The 23,000-nt window shown below is 48.1% G+C and overlaps 5 protein-coding genes across 5 annotated transcripts; 3 read left to right on the forward strand and 2 right to left on the reverse strand.

Moving 5' to 3' along the window:
* Positions 1-2,578: 2,578 nt before the first annotated feature.
* On the forward strand, positions 2,579-6,947 carry Pmar_PMAR002202 (hypothetical protein; the record flags this gene model as incomplete). The annotated part of the gene is made up of 23 exons (XM_002774971.1): positions 2,579-2,618; positions 2,670-2,812; positions 3,006-3,109; positions 3,169-3,340; positions 3,386-3,495; positions 3,538-3,618; positions 3,669-3,783; positions 3,832-3,915; positions 4,461-4,580; positions 4,629-4,753; positions 4,910-5,003; positions 5,046-5,109; positions 5,160-5,241; positions 5,343-5,415; positions 5,459-5,590; positions 5,633-5,704; positions 5,758-5,849; positions 5,901-6,036; positions 6,318-6,453; positions 6,504-6,563; positions 6,613-6,740; positions 6,791-6,862; positions 6,918-6,947. The coding sequence occupies 23 exons, from the start codon at positions 2,579-2,581 to the stop codon at positions 6,945-6,947; spliced, it is 2,265 nt and encodes a 754-aa protein (XP_002775017.1).
* A 474-nt stretch (positions 6,948-7,421) lies between these two features.
* Pmar_PMAR002203 (conserved hypothetical protein) lies at positions 7,422-10,146 on the forward strand (the record flags this gene model as incomplete). Its single annotated transcript, XM_002774972.1, has 15 exons — positions 7,422-7,501; positions 7,551-7,653; positions 7,696-7,815; positions 8,038-8,147; positions 8,196-8,322; positions 8,421-8,523; positions 8,566-8,652; positions 8,696-8,816; positions 8,863-8,978; positions 9,028-9,127; positions 9,415-9,534; positions 9,577-9,663; positions 9,711-9,801; positions 9,853-9,939; positions 9,983-10,146. 15 exons carry the CDS (start codon positions 7,422-7,424, stop codon positions 10,127-10,129), a joined length of 1,599 nt encoding a protein of 532 aa, XP_002775018.1. The 3' UTR covers positions 10,130-10,146.
* A 1,126-nt stretch (positions 10,147-11,272) lies between these two features.
* Positions 11,273-12,745, forward strand: Pmar_PMAR002204 (hypothetical protein; the record flags this gene model as incomplete). The annotated part of the gene is made up of 10 exons (XM_002774973.1): positions 11,273-11,315; positions 11,356-11,468; positions 11,546-11,709; positions 11,806-11,937; positions 11,991-12,039; positions 12,083-12,199; positions 12,250-12,337; positions 12,388-12,465; positions 12,521-12,563; positions 12,610-12,745. 10 exons carry the CDS (start codon positions 11,273-11,275, stop codon positions 12,743-12,745), a joined length of 963 nt encoding a protein of 320 aa, XP_002775019.1.
* A 2,076-nt stretch (positions 12,746-14,821) lies between these two features.
* Positions 14,822-19,082, reverse strand: Pmar_PMAR002205 (WD-repeat protein, putative; the record flags this gene model as incomplete). Its single annotated transcript, XM_002774974.1, has 26 exons — positions 14,822-14,948; positions 14,990-15,082; positions 15,129-15,220; positions 15,264-15,408; positions 15,453-15,535; positions 15,580-15,681; positions 15,744-15,869; positions 15,916-16,009; positions 16,195-16,344; positions 16,385-16,473; positions 16,523-16,655; positions 16,698-16,773; positions 16,818-16,899; positions 16,951-17,071; positions 17,119-17,261; positions 17,424-17,501; positions 17,582-17,665; positions 17,711-17,791; positions 17,842-17,947; positions 17,995-18,116; positions 18,163-18,253; positions 18,300-18,391; positions 18,434-18,557; positions 18,691-18,759; positions 18,813-18,931; positions 18,987-19,082. The coding sequence occupies 26 exons, from the start codon at positions 19,080-19,082 to the stop codon at positions 14,822-14,824; spliced, it is 2,718 nt and encodes a 905-aa protein (XP_002775020.1).
* Positions 19,083-19,877: 795 nt separating this feature from the next.
* Pmar_PMAR002206 (hexose transporter, putative) lies at positions 19,878-21,726 on the reverse strand (the record flags this gene model as incomplete). The annotated part of the gene is made up of 1 exon (XM_002774975.1): positions 19,878-21,726. The coding sequence occupies one exon, from the start codon at positions 21,724-21,726 to the stop codon at positions 20,242-20,244; it is 1,485 nt and encodes a 494-aa protein (XP_002775021.1). The 3' UTR covers positions 19,878-20,241.
* Positions 21,727-23,000: the final 1,274 nt, after the last annotated feature.

A 23,000-nucleotide genomic window follows, 5' to 3' on the forward strand; every position in this document is an offset into this window, starting at 1 on the left:
TAACTCGCAAGTTTGATAGGATGCTCTCTCGTAGACGATGTTGACCATTTAATGATGCCACGTTAGCTTGTAGTGGATGTTCTTGAGCTCTTTCATATCCGACCTGTCTCTGGATAAGGTTTTCTTGACGAACATAGGAACCTTTGATAGTCGTACGATCATCTGTTACTGGAGGCTTAGAGACTCTTCCATGATCTAATTGATGACCTTGTTGCTCATATGGTCTATCATGGATAGGTCTGTCGTTACTCGACATTACCACTTCTTGATGACGATGTAGTCGATCAGTACTCGGCACAATCACTTCACGATGATCTCCAATAGGCTTGACGTTACTCGACTTTACCACTTCTTGATGATGATGTAGACGATCAATACTCGGTAGAGACACTTCACGATAGCCTTCGGTAGATTTAACGTTACTCGATGTTACCACTTCTTGATGACGATGTAGTCGATCATTACTCGGTAGAGTCACTTCACGACGACCTTGCCTCGCCCCAGTGTTAGGATGTACTGGACGAATATGTTCTCTTGTTGTCGGGAACCTTCTTATAGACACCGGTCTGGATAGATGCACATTATCCGGATAGTGCATTGATTGGAGCTGATAACCACTTGACAAAGATGTATCATACGGATAGTTTCCAGTGCCGAACTCCTGATCGGGCTGATGAATGGCGACCCCGGGGTTGTTAGTGTCGTTGTCGTTCATGTAGGGTATGTTCCTTTGTTGGCGTTGATCATGATGTAGATGAACTTGTCTTATACTCTCGATATCTGGTTGGAGGAGATGTTCTGGTACCAATTGATGACATTCTTCGTCTCTAGAACCATTGGAACCTTCGGCTCGTTGATGATGTATCGGCAAGGATAGACGATTCTTCCATAGAATATCGAGTTCAGCCTGGGATGTTGGGCAAGATACTGGAGACCGAGGATCCTTTCGCAAAGGATGTTGATCTTCTTGTTGGGGAGTTTGGTCCGATAGAGCTGACCCTTGATCCTTTCGTAAGGAGTTCAATCTCGTTAGGACAGCCCGGTTTGTAAGAGGGACCGGATAGCAGTTCCCAACATGAGGAGATTGGTCATAATACGGAACCTGATCCCTACGCGAAGGATCCGAATACCCAGCATGAAGAGAATGGTCTCGTATCAAGCCTTGATCATTGCGAAAATGATCACGTGATTCAGGTTGAACAAAATGGTCTTGCACCGATAGAGGATCTTGTAGATTTAGATCCGACATGTGAGCTCGAGGATGATGTTCTTGTACCAGTGTAGAATGATGCTGTAGCTCATTAGGGTCTCCAACTCGATTATGAGGTAGACGTTCATAGTCTTGATTCTTAGAGCCAGACGATTGGGCGGGAATACCAATCCCGGTAAAATGTGAGGGTGGGACGGTTGATGAGACGTCAGTAGTGATAGCTATGTTGGACGCATGATGGTTCCTGTGCTGTAGAGAAGAAGCAGAGGATGATCTAGGCCTTAATCGAGGAATCCTAGATGCTCTTAGCGATACTATAGGCTCACCAGACTCTTGATAGACACTGCGTGTAATAACCATCCCAGACTCAGCGCGACAAGACTAACTTAGATTCAATTAGTTACAGATATACTCAGAGCGCTGACTAGCGTTACAGCAATAATAGCCGTAATAAGACTCTAATACTCATTCAACACTTCAAAGGTCGCTCCAACGAGCGGTTACAGAGATCCAATCGTTTCAGATACTTATCACTCTACAGATATTCGGGCGTGCGCGATACGACTTGCGCCGATCTTTCCCGATCGTGTCGTCACATATTATATTATTGGGCGCGCGCTAATGTCGGTAGATTCGCGCAACATTTAACATTCCGCTGTCGCATATTACCACGATGTCAACTATTCATGATATGCGAGTGATAGCGCAGGAGAAAGATCGCCGGAAGAAATGCGTGGTGAGTCGCTTGGAGAGAAAGCTGCGGACCGGAATGCAGTTGAACTCGGAATTCGTGAGCTCTGTCGATAATCGACGCTAGAAATTCTCGGGAATGTCTCATTTGATCAGAAAGGTTGTGGAAATTTTGTTGTTGTTATTCGCGACGCGGTTTTCACAGGAATCTCGATTGCCTGCTATATACGATCCGAAAGTTGTGGAAAAAAAGACGAAAAAACGAATCGCCACGACTCTGGCAAATCCAGCGGAGCGTAAGGCTTTCCCACTGCATCCTACAAAACTATAAGGATTCGTTCAGCTACGCCTGAAGAACCGACGAGCCCGCGAGACGAGTTGGCGACTTCCAACTCTTGGGCTCCTGAGCCATCCCGGGACTCTATAGGTGGCCTTTCATCTACTTGGAAGTGAGCAGGGAGTTACCGCGTAGAGACGCCCTCAAGAATGTGTCTTTCAGGACTGATTGTCAATCAGCACGGGCCCGTTGGGGCTACAACAAACGCCTTAGGAACATACGCGAAGCTCATGGAGGTATAACATCTGTCAACTCGTCAGAGGAAGTCAAACTTGACCATAGAGTAATATTCAGCTCTAGGAAAGCCTCGTTGATTTCGCGAATCCTAGGTGACCGAACTCATGGATATGTGCGTGGATGTTGTCGAAAAGCAGAAGCGACGTAATAGCACTACTTTCTCTCTGTCAGTCGTGTACTATTGTCTTACTCCAGGATGGGACCAAGTTAGAGGAGCTCTCACCCAACTGGCCAGACGCACTGACTCTTCGGAGGCAGTTCGAATAGTCGACGGTCTTGTGGCGGATCTCGGTGATACTCTGAATGCCGAGTCGGGGATCGTTCGTCTGAGCCGGAAGGTAGTGTACGGGTCTGAACTCGCTGGTTTGAAGTGTCCACCCAGGCTCATGCATACGCGGTTGATCATAGATCTGCTGAGACAAGGTGCGAGGCGCTTCAGAAACAGGTATTTCTGGGATTTAACTTCTCCCTTGCTCTCGTGTTGCATTGTTTCTACTCGTAGTCTTCTATGTAAGTGTAAGCGTTGTGTAGGTGAAAAGCCTCGAGACTGAGCTGACTGTGACCAAGATAGAGCTGGCCAACAGAACTAAGGAATGCGAAATGCTACAGCGACGGGTTAATACGAATGCCCACAGGTAGTGGGCCTGGCTTGTCACAGGAGTCTGCAGATTCACTGGTTATGATGGTATGCAAGGTACGAGCAGTTGTCCAAGAACGTCGATACATTGCAGCGTGAAATCGCTATTGCGACCAAGGAACGGAAAGCAGCACAAGGGAGTAAGACCCAGCTCAACACCGCCCTCCCAGACGATAAAGGCGCCCATGCAAAGCGGGCCCGCTACCTCTCTAATCAGCTGGCCCTCACTGTAAGAGAGGAGCAGGTGTATCGACCCAGGATTGGCCATGTACAGATGCAACAACTGACAGCACTTGAGAGGCAGAAGAAATGGTGGATGGCGAAGAGTGCGGTTCTGGAAGCAGAGACTATGTCACTTATCACCTATCATCAAAAGGCTCCGATGTGAGTTCATAAGCTACCTTCCTTCACGGAGACTTTGTCCAGAGCACTCATGAACGACGATGCCCGGTCGAAGCTCATTCAGCTCGTGTGGAAAGTTATGAACGAGAACCCGCTGGAGAATGGGTGGGCAAAGAGCCTCTGCTGGAGCTGTGGGTTTTACTGCTGTTTATTAGATATAGTTTTGTGAATACGGCGTCCCAGTTGAAGAGTATGCTGGGCGAGGCCTTCGGTAAAAAGGTGACGAAGTTACCTCAGATTCCGCCGTATCGTCAGCGCGGTGCAACAATGGTATGAGAGCTGGGCATTCACACTGTGAATGATTCTTTCTATATGTAGATCACAACATTCACGGCCAACCGCTTGCCTATTCCGAAGGGTTATATGGTTTTGTCCCAAGAACAGACTGATTTCCTAACAATGGTAGGCAGTGGTGAAAAATATGTAATCGCCTTCCTCAGCTGAGCTTGACAGTTTCCTCACTAAATATACACGTCAACATACGCATGAGTGTAAAAATGTAGACCTCAATGAGAATTTCTCAAAATTTCCTCCCAGAATTCTCATATTGTCACCAACATATGTGGTTGACCGCGTGCATACTTTCCCTCCACACCGATGGTAGGAGGGGGAGCAGACAGGAATCGGTACGGATTGATCGGTAGGTTGCATCGACTCGTGGGAGATGTACTCTGCCCTATCTGTGCGATTCGGACTGTGTGTCCACCGAGCAAGGCAGGCAGGAGTGTATCACGGCACTGGGCACTGAATTCTGGGCACAGCAGAGGTTCTGGCCAACTCACTCGTCATGTTGCTACTGTTGGGATCCTTAAGATATGCAAACGCGATCGGCAAAGCCTTCACTCGGTTGAAGGAACTATTCGAGGTCCGGGCGTTGGATCATTTGATTAAAACACTCATTGTAACATGTTCATCTCCTAACGCTGCGACGACGTTATTCATGGTAGAGCATAAGTTGCGAAGCGCTCGACTGTGATCGCGGCTCGCTGTGGGTAGTCGATGCAAGGCAGAATGTCATGTGGACATACGTGCAGAACGCGTATGGGAATGAATTCACGAAGCTGGAGGTGGGGAAATCGGCGAACTCGCGAGGGCACTTTAGATGATGCCCTTAGATGGAATTGCCGAAGCGTGGTACTGACCCCTATGCGGAGAATATTGGTCTGGTGGCGAGCGCTTACCTTTTGAAGCAACCCATAAGTATATACAATGCATATGAGGACAAGCGATTCAATAGCAGGTAGAAAGGAAGGTGAAAGTGCATCGCTCCGCTGTATTATTGTGATGCAGTTTTGATCGCGTCACTAACTATCGCACAAGTTCAGTGTTGTGCATACCGGTCGTGAGTGGAGGCAGAGTTACGTGCGTTGTAAGCTCATCACAAGAGCTATATTAGTGCCAATGTGATCGATACCAAGGTTCAAGTAGTAAACAAACGTCGTGAACCAGTCTTCGACCAAGACGATGAAGCCCTTTTGAAGAACATCGCGGTAGCATTACCGATGTTGGCTAGATGATGACGGGCAGCTCAGGTCCTCGGGCTGGAGATGATCATGGTATTCGAGAAGTCGGCCGTAAGTGGATTCTCGATGAAGCGTGAGCCTTGGAAGTGAATCTGCCCGATTAGCGATTGTTATGGTATGCAGGTCAGAGTTATCTGCTGCAATTCGCTACTGAGATCATGCAGTACTGTGCAGACCCGAATACGTTGCTGGGGCTGTTAACATTGTAATACAGGCTCTTTGTGAACTCAATGGTCGAATATGCAATTACTATTAAATTTTTATAGTCGGATTTATTCAGCTATAATATTTGGTTTGTTTTCGTAGGTATATGAATGAGCTATTCCGAGCAAAGAAGGTCGCTCTTCATATCGTTGTCGGTGACATGACTGCGCAAATTGTGAGGAGGACTCTTCGCGAGCACGACTTGGACGGTATGGCAGGTGCACGGTGGAGCTCAGCCTAAGAATACACATGGGAGTCCGACGCCTACACGTGTTATTCCGGATCAGAAACAGTTGGAGAAAAACTTGAAACCACACCTTGGTGAAATGACAGGAATTGTGGGAGAGACGGTATGAGAAATAATAGATATTTAAAAATATTCCGCTTGGAAGGTGAACTCGAAGAGCCCGCTTACGTTCTCCTTCCCGGCTGGTGATGAGCTCAAGTCAGCCGCAGCGAAACATGTACGGAGCTTAGCTTTAGTCGGCAATGCTGGAGGTGACTTATTGGCCTTCAGGATCCGCTCAGGGGAATCTATGATGAATCGGTCGACCTGTCACCACCTGATAATAATGATCTTTATGCACGTAGGGATAGTCAAAAGAAAAGGTAGATAGTGTGTGTCAGTTCTTGATGTGAGCATCCTGGCTCCTTATGTAGATATGTGCTTCATTCGTATCCTTTGTTCGACAAGAGATCTGTCACGGCAGTTCTCCAATTCGTGTGTGTTGATGGCAAGAAAACTAGCTTTGGAAATGACGAGGAATTCGACCCCTATAATGTTAGCCATACTAAGGTAAGAAAGGACTCCTTGAACAAATGAGCTAATAGATATCCAGTATTAATAATAATAACCAAACTATACTATCGAGTAATGTATAGTAGTGGAGTTACACGACCGTGATATGAAAAACACTAGTGAAAAACATATTTCACGACTACTACAGGAATCCGCGAATATCGCGTTTTCACGGAGTTTTACGCCATTTCACGTAAAACGGGTGAAGCTCCAATATATCAACTAATAATATCGGATATTTTTCGGGAGAATTAATGTCTGATTTGGTTCATACTCAGGTTTTGAAACAGATATGCAACTACATTGTTGTTGTGATGAGAGATTGGTACACTTCAGCTGAGCGTAAGGATCTTCATGAACGCTGGGCTAAGGCTGCGAGGACCAAGAGCCCTGCAGATATAGCGATGGCTGCATGTAGGAGAGTTTTCATTTTGTGGTCAGCAAAGTGATTTTTCCTGTCTTAGTTATTCTCGGGAAGTATAACAACAATGTTGGGGGCGCAAATTCTGAAAAAGCTGTCAACGGTAAGTTCTGGAAAGCAACGACAAGGGACGAAGTTTGGCGGTCTTTTAGGGGGTACTGGAGTGAGGAAAAGCTCACGAGAGGAGGGGCAGAAGGCTCCTTCTGGTAAGGCTCAAGGTGGAGGGTCGCTGTGGGGACTCACAGAAGGGGAGAGGCAGAGCGATTGGAAAAACGCCGAAGTAATAGGGCTTGATTCGTGTCACCACGTGTCACCATGTTGAATCGTCAGCCTGGATGGGAAGTGCGCAATTTGTCTACGATCTACCAAGCGTCGTTTGAGGCGGGTCTTATCAGCGCTCAGGTAATCATCATCCACGAATACTATTACTATCAAGTTTTTCTCTTCGTATTCTCAGGACCTTATGAGCATGATGAGCTCATCATGATGAACCACATATCCAACCGCTTAGTTTTATCAATTAGATGTGTTGATGTGTACCTGACCACATTGGGAGTTGCGTTCGAGCCGCGGGTTAAATGTGTGGGACCTTCACCTTGCAGAAGTTTGGTCTTCATGGTGTATGAATAGCCGACAATGTCAGTCGGTGTGTTGTGATGATGGGGACTGTTCGGCATGGAAGTGAATGCAATAGCAATAGAGATAAAGAGGAGACTAGAGAATAGCTGATCCCCCGGCAGAATTTCCAACATTGATTATGGAAGCATGCAGTGAAGTCCTTCGTTATGAAGGTGATAGAGCGTGTGTTCCATCGGGAGTTGGGTGGATGTAAAGATGTGGTTTTTTGTTAGCATTCTGTCCACTTAGATGTGGTAAGGGTGAACGTAATAACCATACCTTTGTTGTGGTCACTTTTTTGAGATTTTCGCGAATTAGTTCACTTGTTTTTCGACACTTTATCATGGTGCAGAGTGGGATGCTACCGACAGTCATAAACACTTTCTTGCCCTTGCTGGTTCTCTTCATAGCAGTGGCTTACGTGTAATACAGCTAGAAAGGGAACTTGGAATACACTTCTTGTTGGTGGCAGGTATTTCTGTGGCGATTACACCAGTCGTGAGGTTGTTCATCATAATACAGCATTTGTACACCCGTCGGACAGGAAGCTTATCGATAAGCATGAACTACTAGAAGTAATGGATGACAGCATCACCGAACTGAATACGCTTGTGTAGGCGCAGTTATCCGAAGAGGCGGCGACTCGACGAAGAATAGAAGCTCATCCGAAAAGTGTCGTGCTGGGGTTTGGAGCATGCCTGGATGGAGTTACTCGTGGAGTGGATCTACTCAGGGAGGTACTATTGATATGCTATGAAGTCGGCAGTTTACGGTATTGTGGGAAAATATGTGCATGCTCAACTACATGTGTTGGTGACAATATGAAAATTCTGGAGAAACATGGGGAAGTTCTTATTGGTTTCGGTACACTCCTACCCGAATTCGTGTGTAAACTACTACGTGAGGAAACCGCCGACCTCAGCTGAGAATAGCGAACATATATTCCGGCATTTTCTCAGCTGCACATAGAGCCTTCTGAGCACCCCCAGGATCATGATGTCATCACCAGTCGGGAGGATTTGGCCGAAACTTTTCACTATTTTTTTGAGCACGGTGCTGCGGCTGAGCGGTAGTAATTTCTCCTCATAATTCCCTTATGGATTTCGCTCCGCCTCAGCTACGTCTCAAACAGGACACTCTTCGATGAACTGGTCACTGCAGTGCGGAGTTTTGGTGATCATTATGGGACTTTCTGGAGATTCGGTGGCAACGCTCCACATATGGGGTGTAGGATCAAGCTGGAGGTAAAGCACTACCTTTCCACGGCGTAATTTATGCTCATTACATCGCGCTGTGGGAGGGGGGCAACTCGCACTTCACCACCTCGTCGTTGTTCATTCAGGGGCATGATGTTCTGTTGGGCGCACATGTCTCGAAAGAGCTCCGAGATCAGTTCGCCGTGTCCTTGCCGGTAGCAGGAGGTCTGGCATCAGCATCAACGGAAGGTAGACTCTGTATGAAGTGATGATGAACTGTTCGCCTTGCAGGAAGTGGAGACGATATCCACATCATTTTGGAGAGCATTTCTGATGAGACTTGGGGTTCCGACATTTGTCCGAGGGCTAACCGTTTAGGTAGTGATGAAGCCCCTCGTTTCTAGGGTCGTATTTTGCGCAGCTCTTCATAGCGATATTCACTCACCGTATCTGCGCGGTATAGAGGAGATCCAGGAGGAAATAGGCTCGGGTGCATTCAAGCCCGACGCCTTGGTCCTGGGGGCTTTCCAAATGATGGATGGGTGACACCATGAACATCTCGTCGGAGGGAATTCTGGGAGTGTTTAGGTTCCCGTTCCCAACAGAAGGGGAGCGGCTAGAGCGACTTGAGCGGGCTCGACAGCTGATTGATGCACAGGGCCCTTCCGTAAAGGTCCACGTTGAACTCGCTAGTTTCGCCAATTGTGAGTGATGCCCGTCTGCGTAGTAGTAGCAGCTCATCGTGCCTTGCAGCTCAGTTCATGAGAGAGTTGTATGATACCGGTATGCTGACTAGAGTCGATAGTCTTGGGATGAATGAACAGGAGCTAACGACATTCACGGACTGGCTGGGGTAGGGGGAAGGAGAGTGTGTGGGGAAAGATGCATATGGTCAACTACATGTGTTGGTAACAATATGGGAGTTTCTGTACATTTCTACCCCAAGTCGTATGTACACTTGTGTAGTGAGGAAACCTCTGAGCTCAGCTGAGGAAAGCAAGCATAAATCCCAACACTTCCTGCTGCTGATGATGATGATGATGATGATGATGAGTGAATCTTTGCCACAACGCTTGAATATAAAATTTACGTTGTAAATGCGTCTTCCTGCGGTTCTTGCATGCCCTATTGGTTTTCCAGAAAGTCGTCTACGAGCGATGGGAGTCTCATCCGCGCTTCGGAGTCTCGTCCTAAAGTTCGGAACGTTTTGGATGCGTTACGAAGCCTTTGGAAACTGATTGAAGAAGTGAATGAGAAAACGTAGTATTCAGCTCGTTACGGTATGCATTGATGATCTGTCAGGAACTCCACGAGGCAGGTATCTCGTATACACGTTCACACTCTAGCCTTCCAAGCTGTTTTGGTCAAGACCGATGCCTGGAACAGAACGTGAGGACGTAGCTCGATTTTGACTTTGTCGAGTTTGTGGATTTCAGAGCAGAAGCCATGAGTAAAGCGAGTCTCATCGCCTTCAAGCATGTGTGTGGTTTCAACACTGACGATGATATAGACCTGAACAAGGGAAAGGTAATATGGATGGATTAAGTGCAGCATAGGCGACCTACTACGGTGTCATAGGTTCTGTTATATGATACGTTCGTCGATAGTGAAGATGAAGACCTGGCGCAGAGGAGGGATGTGCTTAAGACTAGGCACCATAATGGGGTGCGTAAATGAATTTTCTCTCGTCTGGAAGTGCTTGCTGTAGGTGGTTTGTTGGGATGATACTCGCGATCAAGAATCCATCGATAAGGTTACCATGTGCCTGAGTCCAAACATTGTATGCACAGAACCTGTAGCAACGATTGCAGCGGGCGATAACATCTCAGGAGCTGCTATCGCGGTACAAATTTAACTGAACTCTGTCGCGAGGAAATTTTATCCTTTACATTGTTACTCTTGTATCGATTGAGAGCGGCGGTGGCGTTGAGTTGGAGTGCTCGGGTGGTCATTCTATCATCAACAGTTTTATAAATGTCATATTGGGCGTCTGCGCCTCGCCACGATTCGGTCAGTAGTGGAGGTTGCTATGGATTGATTGCGGGCAGCGGAGAGACTATGTCTTCGACTATAGCAACGCGGGGATGCGCGAAGGACGCGATCTTCCGTTATACGTGAAAAGCCAACTGTTCTGACTACTTGTTGGAGTTCACTTGATTCATTGTTTCTCATTGGGCGTTGTCATCATCGTCATCGCTGTACCGTGTGTAACGCTGTTCGGAATCCAGACCCTTACAGCTCCACGGTTAGAGAACTGTGAGGGTCGACGTCGCACTGTTGGGGAGTAGTTCTACAGTGGCACAGATCCTCGATTAGTTCGGTGTACCACTCGTCCGGTTTAGAGGAAGTCTAGGTCATGTTCTCTCACTCCGAATGAACTTCGCTCCCGGTCGGGTTTCTTTGTGAGAGTTAGAGGTTATCGTCAGAGTATTGATACTGCCAACACGACTCAACTTTCTCATTGGTGTGATTGGGAAGATGAGCTGAAGAATTGCTGTGTCCTAGATGAACTCATTTGAACATATTTGGCGACGACCAGTTACTCACTTGAGCCTTTAGATGAGTGCAGAGTATCATATAAGCTCCGGACCTTCGGAAAGATCTTTTTCCAGTATTATCATTATTATATTCGTATTACTTGTATTATTATTAATAATCTTGCGACTTGAAGTCGCACCATATTTGTCTCGATAGAACAAATAGAGGAGTGTCTCACGAGTTCACTTATAAGAAGTTGGCAGCTGCCGTATTCTTCGTTGACCCCCTTGAAGATGCATTAGTTTCTGTTGAATCGGTACGTATTATTGTTGTCAATGAAAACTATTAACACGCCGCTTGGCGAGGCTCCCAGTAGTGTCCTCAACTTTGCTCAGCCGTAGAAGTCGAGATAGATCGACTAGCAGCAAATGTAGGAGCAGTGGTGAGCTGTAAAGAGAGATTTATCGATTCGACATGCTCGTGTATAGACTACCATTGGACTCGCGGGGCCCTTCCGAGCATGGGACCAGCGAAACGCTTGAAGGAAGCTCTCGATGGAAAAGGTATCGACGGCACTCGCTGGAGCTAGCACTCTGATTCCAGATGCCCGATTGAGACCTTCGTCGCTCACTTCCGCGCGCTGCATTTCTCCGACCCGACCTGGTGGTGTTTCCGTAGACGAACGTACGCAGCGAAAGCTCGAGCTAATCAGAGCTGTAAGAATCCGTGATCTATTTTGATATTTAGAAAGTCCGCGGAGTGGTCGCTTCGGTTGGAGGTCGTTGCTCTGTAGGTATGCCGATATCTCGGTTCAGAACTGCGTCTCGACCTGCCTGGCAATTTCTATCGTGAATGGTCGGGCAAGCCTAGCCAGTCTCTCATCTACCTCTACGTCAGCTATAAGGATCGAATTCAACCGCCTGACGAATTCGTTGAAGATGCAGCCCCTGGCAGGCCGTGAGTCTCAATCGTTTTGGCCTGTTTACTTCCGGCTCGAGTCGTGACTGGTCCTCTCGACTCCTTCGAGTGGTAGTTCGTCAGACATTCTCTCAGATATCGCGGATTCGGGCCTTCAGAAACAGCTGCTCATGCCGCGGAGCAGTACTGGAGAGCTAGGAAGTTCGATACTCTCCTTTATCGCACAGTTGCTAGTCGATCTGCAAAAATTTCCTACCGTCTTCTCCGGTACATTTTACTCTATCTTGGAGCGTCTCAAAATGGGGGCTCTTCATTGTTAGATACGAGGACTCTGCGATCGTCTTTGTTGTCGCTCACGAGGCCCTACATGTAGCCATCCTGGCAAGTGGGTCCTACACAATATCATTGCAAGGTCCACCTGCGCAAGTCGGGTATCAAAATCCCGTACGACTACGAAGAGGCTCTAGCCGACTGGGTTGGGTTGCAAGTTGTGTTGGGCTTTTCCAAATGCAGAAACGAGCTCCGTGAGGTGAGTGTAGGTAGCGCGCGTGGCGCTCATATCTCATGATTGACGTATAGGCTGTCACTCTCGACGCCGATGAGGCTGTGAGATTCGTCGACCGTATGGAAAAGTTTCACTCGCTGATATGCGAAGTTCTACAGGGAGGTAACAGATAGACCTCAGAGAAAGTGGTGGAATCATCCCGTTCATCTTAGAAGCTGCCTCATTAGCCAGGATCCAAGATGCCTGGGACCGAGCCATCGCTGCGGAACACACAATCTCGGCCAAGGTGTGTGCGAGATAGTCTGTGCAGTTTGACTGTGTGATAGGCACCATCCATTTTTATAGATCGTTTCGGTTTCTCTGTCTTCAACAAAGCGTTTTTGCTCCGGTGAGTAACATTGCTTCAACTTTCCTGATGATACGAAGGTGTTCAGGTACAGTGCTTACTGCGCGAAGTACTTCCATTTGAAATCAGTTTTGTGTGAATCTGGTGGTGAATTTAATCCCGCTTTTGGGAATCTGCACCGTTGGCTAGAGAAGATTGCAGACAACATAGAATCGCTGGGCTAGACCAGCTCAAACGATTAGGGTGTCAACTTCCCTTCGGTGTAGAATTCAGCATAGCCCTTCAACTAGCATGATAAATGACTCGATGTAACTGATGACTCTCCAAAAACGTCTCTCCATTGAGTTGTAAAGTCGATGAATTGGTGGGAAATCGATAGTCCAGCAGGAGGAGAATATATCTTGTACTATCGATTGTACTATCTCAAATACTCTCACGAGCTGTGCGTGGGAGTTCAGAGTTTAAACGCTGTACCTTCAATTTTTAGCCCGGCGTCTGATTTCAAAGGCCGCCTACGAGTCTTGCCATATAGCAGCTTGACGCGTCGACTGGCACTGAATTTGATTCAGAGGTTTCATTTTCCGAAAATCAAATTCCGTCGGTCAATCTTGCTTCATGTCGTTGAATTGTCTACGACGAGTTAACTCGAAGCCACGAACGGAAACAGAAATCGTTCACATCTCTCATGCAGCATGAATCATGGTCTACTGAGAGACATATCCCCAGGGCCGACGCCTGCGACCAGACACTTGGTTCATCTCGTTACGGTTCACTCACTGCAACATGGACAGCCATTCCTTCCCGTGTAGCCTGCCTCCTCTAGGAGTTCCAACTTGAAAAGCCGCCCACAGTTACAGCATGCTGTCACTGGGAGATCAGACATCATGTTCTTGTAAAATCTACCATTCATTCGAATAACATGAAAACTGCAAGGCCGCGCCAACAAGAGTAACGTCTCACCTAGTTCCTGCTACTTTGCAGCCTTGATCGATAACTAGTACTTCCTCAGGCCGTAACTCACGCAATATCTCTGTTGGTAAACGTGTGCGCTTGTAGGGCTCCCCCGGAACCAGATTCCGAGCGCTAGTCACCTTCGACATAATCACGGCAACAAGGTATTTTGATCTCTTACAATGGTCCTGAGGAGCTCTGAGTCCACATCGTAGACCAAGTTGGCATCTGTAGCGCCGCGTTCATCGTCGAGAAGGAGGCAGTCGGCGCCTTGTCCGCCTGGACTCAAGCGTATGCTCTGCTAGAAGATCAAGGCTCTACGCGATTCCCGTCCACGAAGTTCCTTCCTATCACGTAGTCCAACTGGATAGCGAGGTTCGCATTCCACAAGCGAAATCAACTCGTCCTGGTCGAGCGATTCATCGGTTGCTTCCTAAATGGAGATCTTCCAATTCGCGCCTATCAAGTTGAATTCAACTCACGAACTCCAACAGAGGTAGAGGTTCCCAGCCTATTGAGGATCGTATCTGCACTAGCGATTGACTCTGCCAAATATTAGAATTCCGACTTACCACTGGATGCAGGCATTCAGTGCAGTGCTCGGGCTCGATAACTTCTGGGGACAAAGAACCTCAACGAATTCGAAGTAGGGACATCGACATGTTCGCACATGATACCCTCGAATGAAATCAAGTACGCGAGCGTCGAGCCACAGCGGCCGCAGACATGCGAAACGTCATCGCTGTCGACCAGTGCGGCTGATCTGGCTTTCAGGGTCTGATTGTGATCATCGCGCTGGTCCCGAGATGTACATTGTTGATTACTGAATATTGCGCCTTCGCACACAATTGCCGTGGGAGTTTCACGTACTCCAAGCGATCGTGGGCGGCTCCTGATAGATTATTCATAGCGTTCGAAATTGGACAGCCTACGGGCTAGCTTGAAACATTGTAGTCGAATCGCACTTTCGGCCAAAACGAATAACCTTGAAAGCCGCGCTCCGTTCGACAGCGACCAATTCTGAATTTCCCTTACACGTTCGAGCGTTTCACGCCAGGTGGAAGCTCGCCGAGTTGACTGGCCATGTTCTCCACAAACACACATGCATGAAGGATCTGCTCCGACGGGAACGATGCGAGAGGCCCTTCTATGTGGGAAACCACATCGGAATAAGCCAAGTAGCTGAGCATCGATACAGTTCATTGCTCCACGTGGCGGCTACTGCGTACACATCAGATTGCAGCCTCAAGCGGATGCTCTCATCTCCCTCTTCTCTCAATGCGGCATTCTTAGCTCTTTTCCATGCGTATCTTAAGATGTCAGAAGTAGCCTTTCGTCGACGTTTTCGATTAACTGTACATGCCAGCTTGCTTGAAGAGCTTTTGCTCAGCCGAGAGGTTGGTCAGCTGACGCAGCATGTCAGAACTTAGGTCAGAGCGACCAGCCTTCTCAAATGCTTCATAGGCTTCTTCGTATCTGCAATGCGTTCCGGACGAAGGCTTAGATAACAAAACGACCTGTCGTTGCTGATCAACCAGTTGCCCCAAGGTAGGTAGATCTCTTCGGCCAGCTCGGGATGTGATCGAGCCAGCTGGAACGCTTCCTCCCACCTGTCGAGCTACGTCAGCTACCGCTTTCATAGGCTTGTCGGGCAACCTGCTCTTCTTCACATGCAGACTAATGAGGTTCTCAAAGTCTTCCGCTTTCGTTAAAGCTTCCTTTGCAAACATGTAATGATCATGTTTTATCTGGGCGGCAGTGACAGCCATAAACATTGATGTTATTCCTCACGAAGCAGGCCGCAGCGTCCAGCATGATCCCCTCGTCTTGGTCATTCTGTCGGTCACAGGAACGGACAATCTCAATGAGGGGCTCGAGAGCCCCTATTCGAGTGTAGAGGGCCGCCGCACGCTCCTTCTGCCCAACTTGGAGGTACCTGTTCTCACCTTGTTCACGCTACTGAGACACTGACAGGACTACATATCGGCCGCAGCACGTAAATCACCATCTTCTTCACTTGACTCAGCTTGCTTTAGCATCAAACCCGTTGTAGTAGAAGGCCCCTAGCGAGCATAGCGTAGCAATATCGCATACTAATTCACCTCACTCGCTTGGAAATTTCTCCAGGACTGTTCCCATCAGGAACCAAGTTGGCGTTGTCTTCCTTGTTCTCAGGGGCTGATAGCTGCTCTTTACTTGGTATATCAATCTGTAGACCAATACGAGCAGCAGCAGCAGCAGCTTAGTCGAAGTAGTGGCGGGTATGATCACCTCGCCCTTCTGGACAGCCTTCTCGTGAATATCAGCCCATTTCTTGGCATCATCCCACCTCCTGAGATCAGTGAACATTTCCGTTGCCAGACCGTATTCCTTCGCTTGACCAAAGAGTACAGCAGCCTGAGGACCAGCAGCATAGGGTCGTTGTAGATTCTACCACATCTACTTCATGGAAGCGGCCTTCATAGGCCAGAACATAGGCCGCCACCAAAGCACGATCTTCCTTGCTCCAATCCCTCTTGGAGAACTCCTCTAAGTACCTACCGTATACATTCCAAGTTGACACCCCCAGCTTGGAGAAAGCACCCACATTGGCATGTATAGGAATCTCGTGTCCGACACCGAGATCCCATTACGAGTCGTCAACTGTAATAGTAGTCTATGAAGCAAATCAATATAGCGTATCTCGAGGAGTCTCGTGAACATGTGATGCTATAGTCGATACCATACATCGCGTATTCTAATGAAAGCTCTGCGGGCCACATCGAAGACCATTTCCTTGAGAGCGTACAAAGCCAGCTGTCGCCAGTCACCGTCGGTCACACCGAGACAGGCAACTTCGTATGCCGCGGAAAAGTTACCAACGGATAAATACCTACCAAGTACGTGCGAACAGAATCTAGTGTTCGGGTTGCCTGTAAAGCGAGGGCCCCTGAGGAATCTCGACAGTTTCCATCGACGAGGATTTTAGACAGAAAATTTTACTGCCTTTGAAACCGACAACCTGAGATAGCAGCTGTGGTGGTCGTCGAAGAAGGCTTAGGAAAGAGTACGAATCCATGCAGCTTCTGAGGGTGAGGAGGAAAGCTGCCAGTCTTGATGCAGAGCGTGTCGTTTCCGGAGTATGCGACCATATCGGGGAACTCCTGGTTCCATGCTACCGAGCTGGCTCCTGCTTCCTGGTATCTACTCCTCTCCAATCACATGAATCATCGCTGATGAGTTTACAACAGCTTCTGTGTTTCCAAGTCGTAGACCATCAACGTAGCGCTCTCATTAACGATAGCGAGCTTTTTCCGATCGCCTATCGTTGAGATGGAGTTCAGTGGACCGACTTGTTTTCCTCACATGAGAAGTCGAGGCACCTCACGGGACTCGTCTGCTTTATAACCGTTATCGGAAAGGCGCTGTTGATGAAGATCTTTACAATCTAACACGGCATCACATGATGGAGGATGATGCCTTGCTCGAATGACTGTACATGACCGTTCTTGAGTCCTGCCAGGATGCCCTCACTCCCGGGTACTCCTCCGAAGACCTTGATGTATCGTATGAGACTATCTAGATGCCATTCGCGTTCCATAACACCAGCACTCGAATATCTGACGTCTACGATCTACAACACAGCGAGCTGAGGTCTTCGCCTCACAGTTGTAGTTGTTTCTCGTGACAAAGGATGAAATGCTGGGCAGTGGCCACCAGCAACGAGCAGTCCAAGGTGATACGGACCTTGTCCACTGGCTGGTATCGCATATCAAGCGGGTCGTCACCGGGTACTTCATATACTAATACCTACTAGAATACAGCCTATCAGGAGCTCTGTCGTGACCTTTCTTTGAGTCAAACTCAGCGAGCATTACTTAGTGGTACACACTCCACTGCCTTAGTGAATACTGTGCTTTCTTTTACTCTAGAGAAATCTCAACAGATTGATCGGTCAATAGCAAACGGCACCTTTTGAGGGAGTTGAACAACTAGTCGATTACGGTAAACGGCTATCTTCTTCACATGATCTTTACACCGAATACGAACCTGTGACGACGATAAGAGATGGCGAGCAGTGTTATTTCCGGGGAAACTAGGTTGGACAACTATGATAGTAAAAATCTCACTTTCTCATCAGACACTAAGTGTTGCAAGACAACGTCGGTCATTTTATCTCGGTAAGCGTAACGATCTTTGTGAAGTCCATGGACCTAGGACATGTGAATCTACTTCTAGTGACGAAAAATTTGACGCACCGTGGAGAAGATCAATTGATAAGCAGCCACATCGCCATTTTCTGTGCCGATCGTGATGCTCGGTGGACCCATAGGTCTGACCTGACACCGTGTCATAGTCTTCGGGGTACTATTTTTCAAGGGAAGATCACGGCTAAGCTCCAGACAGGGCTGTCCATTTGACCGATGTCTTCGAGTAAAATCCCGTCTCTGGTCCATAGTTGGACGCGCCCATCAAAGCCGCCCAGAGCGAAGTATCTGTACGATTCACCTACGACTAACTCGAGTATGGCGAATGGCGCTACTCTCCAGATGAGAAGAAGGAGATCGAGCAAGGGTCGTAGCCTAGCTTATGCTGTGGTCCAGCTTCTTGACCAGAAAGCTTATAAAAGGATAACGTCTGGTCCCAGCAGCCGACCGTGAGGATCTGTTATGCTGCAGTGTCACCATAATAGCAAGTCGCATTTACGTACTTCGGTGGATTCAGATCTCGAGGGACTGGGGTTCCACGCTAAGCACCATACGGGTTCAGATCTAATTATTTTGCTCTTCTCCGCGCAAAACCTGTCTATGGACGATATTGCATGGGAGCCTAGTTGGAGGTATTGACTTGTCGCGAATGGATACGTGCCCATTGAACAAGCCGAGCGCCAAATGCAGTCCATCCGTTGTCCACGATATGCAGAGAACTCTAGCAGGCACCTAGCAGGAGTGAATTCAGTACGGAATGGGAGTCTGGTCAACCTTATGTTTCTGAACACTCTTTTGTTCAGGACTCCAAAGTCCTATATCATTGTGAGTTCCGCTCGCTAGCTGCTGTGTCACGGGGTTGTAGGCCAGGAATTGGATCGAGTCGCTATGGCTATATCTGCCAAACCGAATCAAGCGATGGCATCAAGTCAAATATACTCATCGATGATTTGAGTCAATCTAAGCACCTTCGGCAGGAGGCAGCATCCGTCCTCAACTATATAAGAATCGGCGAACCACTTGAGTGCTACTTCAGAATTCCCTCGCCTTTGCTAGTCCAGATGATGACTTGATGGTCGGCTCCACCAGATGCGAACCTCCTGATAATCATTAGGATGAGTACCGCACACGCACGAATGCTCCCCGGCCCTACTTCCCTTGTTTCGAGTAAGTTACGCAGTACACACTATCTCGATGGCCTTTCAAACTGTGGACCAGATCGCCATCGTTGGCGTCGTAGAGAAGCACTCGGTTGCCCACAGCTACCACCAACTGAAAGAGCTCCAGCGATCGCTCAGCTCGGATGGTCAATGCTCTGTTCTATTACCTGCTGTCCATCAGGCCTGTATGCTATAGACCAGACAACATTGCCGTATTTCTCTCTGTTGGGGATCTGATCCCTCCAGATGGCGTGGGGTCTCATTGCTGATGAGAATGTGGCAGCTGGAGAGATTCCGAGGTCTACCAGTCGTCAAGATGTTCAGGAACTGTAGACTGTGACAGTCCGTTCGACTTGAACGAACGTTAATCCACGAGTTATCCCTGGCTTTCGCCCGCGACCTCCGAGGCGATCAGTCTACCCTTGGATTTCCACTCGACACACGAAGTGTATCAATCACTTGAAAGAACGTTCCCTTGAGAAGCTGACTCGATCTATTCGGAACCACAAAACCTCACTGGAGGCCTGAGTGGTAAAAGTGGTCGCTCTAGTCATAGGGTGATTAACGTGGGGGATAACTCGGAGCCCGCGACAGTGAAAACTGAACTTAGAGCAGATATAGATTAGATAACAGTAGTTAGATCAGACCATCCTTGCATCACACAGACGATGTAATTTAGGAAAATGGGAAAACCTACTCGCACTGCAGAGAACATATTCTCACAAAGCAGCGAAAGTGCCACGACTGTGAACGAGCCATCCGCACGCAGTCCATGCTTCGCCAGTAAGCGGTGATAGAACGAGGCTTTTCGAACACAGCATTGGAATACTCGGATATACGAAAACTTGCATCCCAATTTGCTATTTCGATGCGGAGGCGGAATAACCCCGAAATCATCATGCGAGTAATCTCTCCCGTAAACCATTCGATTCACTGCGGCCTACAAACAGAAGACACACACATCAACGCGAAATTCATTCGATGAACCAAATCCTACTATTGGTCAGCGCAACACGAAGGCTCTAGCGTATTCAAAAAAAGAGCCATCCTAGCACCCAGAGAGCAAACGAAGTCCAAGCGAAGTCTTATATGGTAACATAGCTTCATCTGAGGTAGCTAGTAGGCCCACTCAGGGGATATATCAAGTAGATTGTCGGGATTCGTTCGCTTCAAAATGATACTGGTACTAAATACCGTCGAGTCAACAGTAAGAAACATGAGCTCAAGCTAAGATGGAAAATTATGACGACAATACTATAGCTCTATCTGTGACTTTGCTGACCTCTCTTAATACTATGAATGTTCTCAAAGAACAATTCATGACTAACATGGAGACAATGAGTCTCTAGTTTTCCGGAAAAAAAGGACTGAATACCCGACCATTTCTGCGACAAGTTCCATGGAAAGCGTTCGGCGAGAAGCCTAGGCTGAAGAGTGACTACCGTGATCGAAATGATACCTACGCTGAAAGTATGCCTGAATCTCCTCGAAGGTCCTCCCTTTAGTTTCAGGCACCAAGAATACCACGAACAAGGCCAACATGAGAGATACTCCAGCGAAGAACCAGAATGTTCCATAGAAAGTAAGAGTCCTAGTCATCGATTCCATGAGTTCAGTGACTAGGAAGCTACAAAGCCAGTTGATCACGGTGGCGATTGAAGAAGCTACTCCTCTGACTTCATCAGGGAAGAGCTCCGCGAGAATTAACCACGGTATACCGCCGACACCAAGAGAGAATGTCGCGATGTAGCCGAACGCCGCAACGATTGCCAACCATCCAACGTTTTGATTGCCAACTGAGTCTCTCAAGTAGAAAAATAGACCTTCCAGAATTGCACTGATACACATACCCGAGGCAGCCGAAATAAGGAGTAATCGTCGACCCGCTTTTTCGATAATGAGAGCACCAATTAGAGTCACACCGACCTGCACAGCCATGACCGACAACGATACCACATCTCTGTTGTCGATTCCTGCAGCTTGGAAAATAGAAGTCTGATAGAAAATGATACCATTCACACCTGCGAACTGCTGCAAGACTTGTAGCATGACTCCAATGAAGAGTTGCATTTTACACTCACTAAGAGCCCTCAAGTTTTGCTTAATGGAGTCCTTTCCTTGAACATATCTCTTCGTGTGTAGGGCGTCCAAGGCGGCCAGTTCAGCCTTAACGTGTGGGTCATTCTCGTCAGCTCCACGCAGCTTTATAAGCACTGCCTTCGCTTCTGTGTCTCTGCACTTTGAAGCGAGCCACCGTGGAGATTCTGGTGCAAAGAACATTGCTATGCCTAGAAGTGCGGAGGGGATGATGTATATGAAACTCAGCTGACGCCATTCGCAGAAGGTAGTCGCAGTGGCGTTGGGATCGACTGATCCTGCTTTAGTTCGTAGTGCCAATCCCAGGACATACGCCAGGAGAATACCAACGGTAATGGCCACTTGATTGCAGGCTCCCAGCAATCCACGATACTTAGTAGGAGAGACTTCCCCAATGTAAGTAGGCACGGTGAAGGAGCTCATGCCGAGCGCGATACCCATAATGACACGGGCGACAATCAGTTGCCAAGCCGTTGTGGCCAGAGCAACCCAAAGCCAAGGCAACGCGAAGAGAGGAGACACTCCAATGAGACTCCACCTGCGACCGATCTTCTCATTCAGAGGCCCTCCACCCAGTGCCCCCACCATGGCACCGATGTTGAGCATTGAACCAAACAGAGAGGCTTCGGTGGCGGTGCGGAATACGAAAAATGACGATCCTTCGCCAATTTCGATAAGTGTTCCATCCGGGGTAGTAACATCATTCTTCATAGTGTCAATGGCGGGACCGGAGAACCCCAAACATAGTCCGAAGAGAAGTGACCCAAGAAGAGATGCCGCCACAGAGAGAACAGCACAGGTATGATTCATTGAGGGAAGTAGTAAAAATAAGCTATCGGAAAGTTATACAGATTGGAGCCATGCAAGAGTCTTGTGCGCGTTCCTTGATTCGTGAGTACAAACTCGCTCACCCAGGTATTCTTCTCGCTCGCCCCAAAACTATCATCACCGCGATACGATGATCGAAGCTGTAACAACAACATGAATCTTGGCGAGCTCATCAAGGCAGCCTCGCATGCACGTTACCGACGCTGGGAGAAGGCTCCCGCGGTCTACGTCTCTAAGTCTACATGGAGATATGTGTTTCAATTCTGAGGCTCGGAGCTTCATCTGACCGTCAGAGTCTGTGGGGGTTATGAAGCAGATTGGACTAGCCTGAGCGGCTTGACATTCATTCTAGCTACGACTAAGCTACCAACAATATCATTGATGGTTGATTCGTTACAACTAAATCGTTAGTGATTTCACCAGTGGTACGTATACTACGCGTTGGGTGCTTCAGCAGAGGCCAACCACTGGCATGATCGCCATCAATACAGGAGCCGATGAGCTCAGTACCACTAGAGACCTTCAAGTACATATCACTGGATGAATCAAACTCAACGCGCATCGACCAAATATAAGTCATGCTCAACTATCAGTACTCAAGGTGGTCGATTCGTAATCGCTATCAGAGACCTCACCATCAGCGAGGCTAGCCATTTCCGATCGTTTCCTCTTCGGCGCAGCTTGAGGACCCCGAGGCCGACCGATTCTTAATTCACCAAGTAGATAAGACTTGTATCTCAGCAAAGCACTTTGGCGTTTGCCGGAATACTTCGGCAGAATAACTCCAAACCATCGATAACAACAGCTAACTGGATCGCGCCGACTCAACAAATCAGTTGTCGTGACTATGTGGTGCCAGGCCAAGGTGGTGTACGACCCGTACTTGGCCACGCCGAGTTGGAGTGCTATATCTTCCTCGAGCTTCCAAGGCGCCATTTGGTCTTGGTGCCACTTCTTGATAGGAGCCGACGTACGACCAGTGCCCATCAACTCTCTTCTAAGTTTACCCTGTACGGTTGAAGGGGAGGGGACAAGACTTGTGAGGTACACCTAGCGAAAAATAACATATAATTTTGTTATTGACATCAAACCACGGCATATTGGTAAGCCAAGGTAAGCAGTACTTTGAAAATTTCCTCCGCTGACCGAGCATGATGACCAAAGGTGTACAGGGCTACTGCGAGCAAACGCTCCGCCACTGGAGTCCACTCGAACTCCCACTCCATGTTCGCCTCGCATAAGTTCAACTCTAGAGA

Source organism: Perkinsus marinus (assembly GCF_000006405.1).
Source record: "Perkinsus marinus ATCC 50983 genomic scaffold scf_1104296957154, whole genome shotgun sequence".
NCBI lineage: Eukaryota > Perkinsozoa > Perkinsida > Perkinsidae > Perkinsus > Perkinsus marinus.